Source organism: Macrobrachium rosenbergii, chromosome 42, assembly GCF_040412425.1.
Source record: "Macrobrachium rosenbergii isolate ZJJX-2024 chromosome 42, ASM4041242v1, whole genome shotgun sequence".
Lineage (NCBI taxonomy): Eukaryota > Metazoa > Arthropoda > Malacostraca > Decapoda > Palaemonidae > Macrobrachium > Macrobrachium rosenbergii.
This window is the reverse complement of record NC_089782.1, coordinates 26261248-26270621: the sequence shown is the minus strand read 5'-3', so window position 1 is coordinate 26270621 and position 9374 is coordinate 26261248. Positions and strand designations below refer to the sequence as shown.

General features: G+C 38.6%; 1 protein-coding gene across 1 annotated transcript in view; it reads right to left on the bottom strand.

Moving 5' to 3' along the window:
* Positions 1 to 5293, bottom strand: part of LOC136828110 (cuticle protein AMP4-like) — a 5620-nt gene extending 327 nt beyond the window's left edge. The window contains exons 1-3 of the mRNA XM_067085886.1: positions 5158 to 5293; positions 3285 to 3490; positions 1 to 447 (exon numbers count right to left, since the gene is read on the bottom strand). The exon at positions 1 to 447 is cut by the window's left edge and continues 327 nt beyond it. Of these exons, the coding sequence (XP_066941987.1) occupies positions 351 to 447; positions 3285 to 3490; positions 5158 to 5166 (312 nt within the window). The 5' untranslated portion in view covers positions 5167 to 5293 and the 3' untranslated portion in view covers positions 1 to 350. The remainder of the gene's footprint in view (positions 448 to 3284; positions 3491 to 5157) is intronic.
* Positions 5294 to 9374: the final 4081 nt, after the last annotated feature.

Below are 9374 nucleotides of genomic sequence, written 5' to 3'. Positions count from 1 at the left end.
TATGAAAGACGACCAAATCGAAAACCCTTAAAAAACAAGAAGATGATGAAGAAGAAGAAGAAGAAGAATTTAAACACGGAGCAGACGTCAGTGCCTTTGGAATCCATCCGCCTATTAACACCAGGTGGAGCCTGAAAAATCCTTGAGTGTGCCTGTGCGTGTGTGTGCGCGTGTGTCTGTGTCCGCATGTCCTCTGGGATGTCACGGTGCCGTTATGGATGTCCTACAACTCTTCTTCTAGAGAGACGACCTCATCTGCATTCATTTTTCATAAATCGATCGGGAGGGTTGGGAGGTTGCTTACGTGTCTCGAGAGGGACGGGGGTTAGCCTATGTGCATGTTTGCGTGTTTACTTCCTGCTGGCGACGAATTTGGTGGCGGGCCTGTATCCGTTCTCATCGGCGACGTAGGTCACTTCGAGGAATTGTCCGTTGCCCAGGGGGAATCTGAAGAAGAAAGAGAGAGAGAAGTGAAAGGGGGATTCATTGAATTCGTGGTTCAAAAATAAAAAAACAAGTTTTGTTTCATTGGTATCTGTCATATATCTATCTGTCTTTAAAAATCTTTACATTGGTAGTTGCATGCAAAAATACAAATTCAAATTATATATATATATATATATATATATATATATATATATATATATATATATATATATATATATATATATATATATATATATATATATATATATATAATATATATATATATATATATATAAGTATCAGATGATTTTTACTGGTACGGTTATTACAAAGCAAGTAAGACACAAATCGTCATATGTTGGCATCTTTTTCAGAAGACAGACATCGAAACATGGCAAAGCAAAACCGTAGACTTTTACAGACCCTTCCCACCACAGTACAGAAGAATGAAAGTTCATGAATTTCGGATACGACAGAAAAAGGTTAATAATATCAATGGCAGGAAAAGAGGGAATTAAAGATAAATAACAGCAATCCAGTCTTCAGGAGAAAGGGTCTGTTGATCATTGCTGTTAATTCTTTCTAGGAACTGAGAAAAGGGTACGCTTGGAAGGGTCAAGCGATGGGTATATTAACACGGGTCACGAAGGGACCCATAGATGAGCGGTTTGGAGTAATGGACACTCAAAAAAAATTGATTAGACCAAGAATGGGTGACCTGCAAGTCATGAAATGGACGGCCCAGTAAGAGAAAATGGTACGTTCTAAATAAGAGAGCCTTGTTAATTGCGGGGTCCACAGATGAAGAATAAAATTGAACCGAGAAACAGAAATGATTACGAGGCTAGTCATAATTGAATGCCTGAATAGGGAATACGTGTGTTGAAATGGCTTCCTTTTTACCTCATTTATTTTCTTGCTCATTAACTTAAATCTTTAATTTCATCAGTAATTTTTGAACGTAACCAAAAGCGCCAGCCATTGCAACAGCGCAAATAATGTATAAATATTCCTTTGCGAATAGTAAAGGCTAGGCGCACCAAGTAAGGCATAAGATAAACGCCTATTTGGAGACGCTGACTTCAAAGGAAAGGATTCGAGAGGCTGTGTAATAAGAGGGAATGTCGGTAGAGAAGAAGAAGAAGAAAAAATATACAAGAATGAGTTGGAAGAATAATGCTGATAACAAACAGAAGGAAGATGAGACTAGCTTAGTTAGAGTGGTTGGCCTTGAACCAGTGACTGACTCCTCACTCGGATGCACGGAGGAGGAGGAGACAAACGAAGGAGTGAAAGCGCAGAGTCATCGTGGCGGGACCCGAGGCTGGTGGTGCGTCTTCTTCGCTGTACAACAATCATTTCTTTTCGTTCGTGTTTTGCTTTCTTTGCCATTTTTGCTCAGACGTTTATTCGAGCGATAACGTTGGGAAAAAATGTCCTTTTCATTAATGTTGTTCCTCACGTAATTCTTTTCTCCTTGACTGTATCTAAATTCCATCTTCTTAGAGGAAACAAGTGCCCTCTCTCTCTCTCTCTCTCTCTCTCTCTCTCTCTCTCTCTCTCTCTCTCTCTCTCTCTCTCAGGGGTTACAGATCAGGGTTGCAACGAGGATTATAGTCCCTCGCCTTTCTTGCATGCACTCTCTCTTATTCTCTGTGTCTTACCATTTCCTTAATTCTCGCCAAGAATATTTTTCTCATTCCGTATTCTTATACGTTTCTGGTATTTGAAAGATTTTCAAACATTGAATTGTTCCTAAGACTTTGTAGGCATACAAGACACATACTTATTACACACAGTGAGTATATATATATATATATATATATATATATATATATATATATATATATATATATATAAGCAGAAAAAATAATTTCTAAGGCTTTCTAGGCATACACAAGAAACATGCTTTTATATATCCATATGTATGCATGTATATATGTGACCGTATTGCAATATAACCCATAATTTTCTTGAATATCACTTTGCATTCGAGTAAACATGCTTCAAATAAACAAGTGCTTGCATATCTAGTTACCGGGCAATATAAGGACAAAGATATTTTTAAACATCTCTGTAGGTGAAGATTACTTCGCACCTCTGTCAATGAAAAAAGGAAAAAGTTAAGGAGGACAAGTCGCTCGATCACATTCTTTCCGCAAAATGTGGTCAAACTAGTTTTTTTCGCGCCCAGTTCTTAAAATTCTTATCAATTACATTCCTTTTCCAAAAGGGCGAGGTCCTGCTCTTCATGGAATGTTATGGGACCGTTTTCGAATGATTTGATGAATGTTTTCCCTTACTCGTAAACATACACACACACATACACACTGAAATTCCCTGAATGGTAATTACGTGCCATTAATAAGGGAAGTGGGTACGCCATCACAAAACAATATATATTTAAATGATGCGATCTATTTGATAAATATTTTTAATATAAACACACGCGCCCACAGACAACCACACACTAACTAAAGCAAACAAGATATCTATGTTGGTTGCATTAGAATGAATGATTAAAAAAAATAGGTTTGTAAATACTGGAACCATTTTTTGGTGAATCGTTTTTACTTGATTAGACCTTACTTCTAGAATCAGTGAAGAAGTTAGGTCAAGAATATTCTGTTATGATTAAAAGGGCTAAAGAAAGCAGATCAGAAAGGACTGGACTAATGGAAAACAGATTAGAAAGCGGCAGACGATTCGAAATTTTCATCCAGAAACAGGAAAGGGAATGGAAAGAAGAAGAAACTACGAGATCAGTTAGTAAACACGAAAAAGGTTCGTCAGACTGTCAGAAAGAGACAGGCAGACAGACAACAGACACACAGACAGAGACAGTCAAACAAACAAACTTGTAAGTTCCAGCGATGTTGCTCTGTCCCTCAGAGCCTGGAGTTCCTTCGGCGCTCACAGCGATCCCATTTCCGGTCTCGAAGCTGTAGGCGAAGCTGCCGTCGCCGCCGTCAGTGTGGTCACTGCGGACGATGGGCACCGAGCGGAGGTCGCCGGAGTCCTGTGGGGCGGCGAGGGCAACGGCGGCCAAGCAGGCAAGAACTACCTGTAGGAGGAGGAGAAGGAAGAGATTTGGTTTCATGGAAGAGTTGCGGAAGATTTGATTATTTAATAGTCTGACGGGAAGGTACAAGGAGGAACTACCTGTAGGAGGAGAAGACTTGGTTCCATGAGGAAGGGGGAATAAGAGGATTTTGTCTAAGAAACTAAAGATCAAGAACTACCTGTGGGAGGAGATGATTTGGTTTCTTGGGAAGGGGAAATAAGAGGATTTTGTCTAAGAAACTAAAGATCAAAAACTACCTGTAGGAGGAGACGATTTGGTTCCTTGGGAAGGGGAAGTGAGAGGATTTTGTCTGAGAGGAGGGTAGAAAATCAGGAACTGCCTGTAGGAGGAGAAGACTTTGCTCCCCGTGCAAAGGGAAAAAAATAAGAACTGCCTGTAGGAGGGGAAGATTGGGTTCCCCGCAGAGGGGGAGATGGGTTGTCTGAGAGGAGGACAGAAAAATCAGGAACTACCTGTAGGAGAAGAAGACTTGGTTTGCTGGATTGGTGAACATGACTGGAAAGGGGTGGAAGAGTTCAGAAAGGAGGAATAATTATATTAATAAATTATTTACCATAAACTAACCTTGAGTGAGGTTGATAAGAAGATATTTTTAAATTCCGAAGGAAAACTAAATCTTTACCCTAAGTGAGTTTTTTCTTTTTTTAAGAGAAGAGACATGATATGAGACGATAGGCTAGTAAGCAGCTGAGATCCAAAACGTACGGGATGGTGTCAAAGCAAATATTTTCGAAAACAAATTAAGAAAAATTTACTTTATGTAATAAACGATTGAATTAGGGGCTTAGACATGTCCAGTGCCGGTGCGAAATAAAATTAAACGAAAGATTACCTGCAAATTAGATCCTAGCGTTGACTTCCATTGAACAAAGTCCTTGGCAAAACTCATGGTAATATGGTGTAAAATAAATCAAAACAACCTCAGGCGTCAAAGGCTGCATAGCAGAGCAATAAAAAAAAGAAAGGGCTGCGTCGTCTTCATCAGAAATTTTCTAGTATCTTCGGGCGTAAATCGATTAAATTATCAAAAAACTATTCGTCGTATAAAAGTCTAAATATTCACCTAGAGCAAATCTTCATAAAATATTAATAACATGACCGCTTTATAATATTAAAGTAGAGGACATTATAAAGCTGAGAGCAAAATAAACATGAAAAACACAGTTATGAGATTAATTATGTAGGAATTCTATATATGTCTTTAAACGATCTTTGTAAAAAAAAATCCCAGGCATGAGCATTCTAAAATCAATACAAAATGAAACGAAATTGCTAGAGTATTCTGGACTATACATCACAAAATTTACTTTTTATTCTGGCAACAAAATCTTCTCTCGTTCTGACAACCGTCTTGTATGTACTTTATCCAAATCCTCAAGGTTATAGTTGTATGCTTTGCCTGGACACCTGATAAACTTAAACAGGAGCGTATTCGATACTGTACGTTACATTTCTCAGCTGCAATAACCGTGAGAAAACGCAAAATCTCCTTATAAGTACTTTGCCATTCTGACTAAATTAGTAAATATTTTTTTATCATTAATGTCTTTTAATTTCTTTAATGGAATCTAAATCCATCTTGCAGGCTTTGATAAAGAAAAAGATTTTGAGTCCTTCTTATGAAGGGTTTTCGATCCTATACTTACGAACTTCATGATGCTGATTGTTTTGCAGTCGGAGACGCTGTGCCGGTAGTTCTCTGCCGATGCCTTTTTATACCCCGACTGGAAAAAGGTCTTTTCATCCTTACCCCCTCAAGTCACGAGGGGGTTGGAGAGGAAGGGTTAGACAGAGGGAGAAAGGGGGAGGGGGAGGAGGAGAAGGAGGAGGAGGAGGAGGAGGTGAGCGGAGGTGTAGAGGCATTGGTTTGAAAATTGGGAAGTGGGGGGGAGGTGATGGCGGAGGAGGAAGGATACTAGACACGCCTACTGCTCATCTTCACCTTTTCTTCTTGTTTTTCTTTCTCCTTCGCTCAGCGCTTCATCGGATGAATCTTCTCAATTTCAACACAATTACAACGAGAATACATTTTTCTCTTTATTTTCTCTTCATCCTCCCATTTTTATCATTCGTCAGGTGACCCTCTTCACCCACTATCCTTGACGTTTCGCCCGAGTCCCAAAATCCTGAAGGGGTATTATTGTGGGACTCATGACGCTTTTTCAACACCGTACGTATTTTCGCTGTCCTTTCCACCTCTTAGGGCTAAACCGGAGAAGTCTTAACCCTGTTTAACCCTAACCTCTCTCTCTCTCTCTCTCTCTCTTGAATTTGATGGAAGTGATTTTCAAATATCACGTTTCATTTTATTTAGAATCATTCAGTTATTTTGCCAAACTCTCTCTTTGTCTCTCTCTCTCTCTCTCTCTCCTCTCAAACCCTCTCTCTCTCCCCCACAAACCCCCTTTCCCTCTCTATCATCATCATGGCTACCCGACCCCCAAATTTTTGCCTTCCCCCAACCCTCCAACTCCAAACAATCTCTCTCACGCATCCTTATCTGAGTTGAATAATGTTTGTTGTTGTTGCTTTGCTGTTGTTGTTGCTTTGCTGTTGCTGTTGTCGATATTGACTTCAGCTGAATTATCCCTTGCTTGTATCTAAGGTTCGCATCAACGCTGGTCCAAAAGGACAAAATTATTTTGGTAGTTATGATAAAATCATTAATTCTCAACATACACTCATATGTTTTATTCACTCTATCTCTTTAGATATTTGAGAAGCATTGCCATTACAAATGTATTGTTTTAAATCTGGTATTTACCAAAAAATAATATACATAAATCTGACAATACAGATACATAACAGGTTCATATACATTACAAACTTTTTACAGCGTCATACATTACGATTGGTCAAGGATTTTGGTGATATTGATATTAACCATAATTTTTAAATCCTATAAAACCAAAAAAGCCAAAAAAATTCCAAAATTCTATAAGAAAATTTTGATTCCAATTCATGTACCAGTAATCTGGTCTACAAAAAAGATTCTTATTAGTATGAAAATGACAAATTAGTACAATACATAAAGACATTCTCCCGGAACACCCCATTTCTCCCAAATAAATCAAATAAACAGCCGTTGAAGAAGGAAAGGCAGGGAATTACGCAATTCCTCGGAGTACGTGCGCGTGAGGCTATCTTTCAAGTTAACCAGTAATCGCCAGTGATCTTTGCCGTGTACTCCCGAATTACCATTGAATATTGTAATCCATCTTTCCCCTTTTCATTCCACCATACATGGCCAAAGGCCTTGTTCGTGGGAAGATCAAACACACACACACATACACACAATGGACACACATGCGCACACACATACACACAAAATACAATCCAGGATGTTTCTACGACGGCACGGTTGGTAGGACGGTGCTGGAAGGACAGGGAGAAGTTTCGAGAAAGATCCTGCAGCGTCCGTGTAGGTTCAAAATAAAGATTCTGAAGGATCCTGCATGTTCTGTTTACACGAGAAAAATTAATTACGGAATCGATGTAATATCAATGCTGCCAAAATTAACATCTTTGGGAGAGTTCACTTGGTCTGCGTTAAGTTTTACACAAACACACACACACACACAAACACACATATGTATGTGTGTGTGTGTATGTTTGTGTGTGTTTCCAAAAAGAAAAAAAAAAAGAACGCCAGAAGGCCTTGTGCATAGTAATAAATTTAGTAAACAGAAAAAAGCCACCAATATCTCTTAAAAGGGCATTTCATTCTTCACACACACGCACACACACACTCACAAAAATCAGAATAACACAAATCATTACCCTGTCTGAATCAGATCATCCGCAGTGTTGTTCTTGAAATGAATGAGGTACTGTGTAACGTATTTGTTAATGAAAAATGCTCCTACGATTCTTCTATATATATACGTTCCTTCTTTTCTCGAGTCCTCAGTAGACATCCGGGAGATGCGTAGGTTCCCTAGGGTGAAGTTATGAAATGGCGTTCACACCTATTTCCTAACTTGAAGTGGCTCTTCAACGATAATTTCTTTTTTGTGTTTTTTTTTCTAACAATTAATATTACTAAGCCCCCTCCGAAAGAGTTTCGACATTGGAAGGACAGTATCTCTAATGCATATATACATTATTTATTCAGTATTCGTTTACGTAATACATATGGACTTCTACATGCAAGTACCACGCAATGAACGTAAAGCCATCCTAGTTCAAACTATATCTAAATTCGCTTTCCACTCAAATTCTTTGAAGTTCCAATTTGGAAAAAAATGATGATTTTAAAATTATTTCTACGGAACTCGGATCCAAAAATGTTTGGATATCTGCATGTAATCTGTTGACTGAATGAGAGCGATCTAAAAGCGTGTATTTTTTCGGCGTAGTTCAGAATCAAGAAAAATGATATTTTCGTGACATCGAAGGTACAACTTAACTACAAGGTCTATCATAGCCTCTAGTAGTAGCAATTGGTGTAAATATAGCGTGTACAGAAAACGTTTCCAATATTCCCGGCTTTTAATGGAAAATGATGGTGGCCTTCCATTTTTGGATTGCTCAGTACACAAAGTGTTAATAGGTGTAAATAAAGTGCGCGCAGACTATTTACCAACATTTCTGGCAAGGTACCTTTTCATACTAGCTAATACAATCTAGCAAACAAGTCAGGTTTTACATTCTATTTTTTTTATGAGCATTACGTATATGTGGCTTTGAGTATACTGATCATGAAACACGAATTATGAATATAAGAAATTAAAATACCAAGATTCTGTATTAGAAAGTGCAGAAAGAGTGGAAAAAAGGATTTTTTAAGATAAAAGGGGAGAAACTTACAACAAAAAATCTGCTTGTATTGCTACATAGTCATAATTTTAACAAACAATAATGCAAGTACTTATAAACAACTCTACCGACAATACTAATGGATGTGTGTATCAAATCCCATGTAAGTCATGTGGCGATATTTACATTGGTCAGACGAGGAAATCACTGGAAGAGCGACCAGAACAGTATAAAAATGTACAAGGTATGCACAGGAGAACAGTACAATTTTTGTTCATGTTGGTGAAATCAATCGTACTATTAGCTGGAACGTGCCCAAAAACGATAGTTTATTACAATAATATGCTGGAAAGAAAAATTATCGAATGCAGATAAAATAAAAACAAGATTATCACCAAAGGAATGTAAAAACTCGATCCATTTATTTAAAAAAAAATAAGAAGAATATCAACAAAGAAATGTAAAAACTTGATCCATTTATTTCAGAAGAAATATATATAATGTACAGATTTAAGGAAGGGAGTTCCCTGGGCCTAACAGCAAACTTTTAACCCCACCTGCACAGAAAAACAAGAATTTCAATGGAGCACTGATCTCGGAAGGCCTGTGCGTTTACTGCTTCTCCTTTTTCCTACTTACCAGGCGTGCATACCTTTTTTAGCCTTTTGTATCTTCACTGAAACAGTAACCCTAACATATATATATTGTAAAATCCTACCACTATGTATCAGTCCTCTTGAGGATCCCCCCACTATGCATCAGTCCTCTTGAGGATCCCACCACTCCGTATCAGTCCTCGTGACGATCCTGCCACTATGTATCAGTCCTCTTGACGATCCCACCACTATGTATCAGTCCTTTTGAGGATCCCCCACTATGCATCAGTCCTCTTGACGATCCCACCACTATGTATCAGTCCTCTTGAGGATCCCACCACTATGTATCAGTCCTCTTGGGGATCCCGCCACTATGTATCAGTCCTCTTGAGGATCCCACCACTATGTATCAGTCCTCTCAGGGATCCCACCACTATGTATCAGTCCTCTTGAGGATCCCACCACTAAGTATCAGTCCTCTTGAGGATCCCACCACTATGCACCAGTCC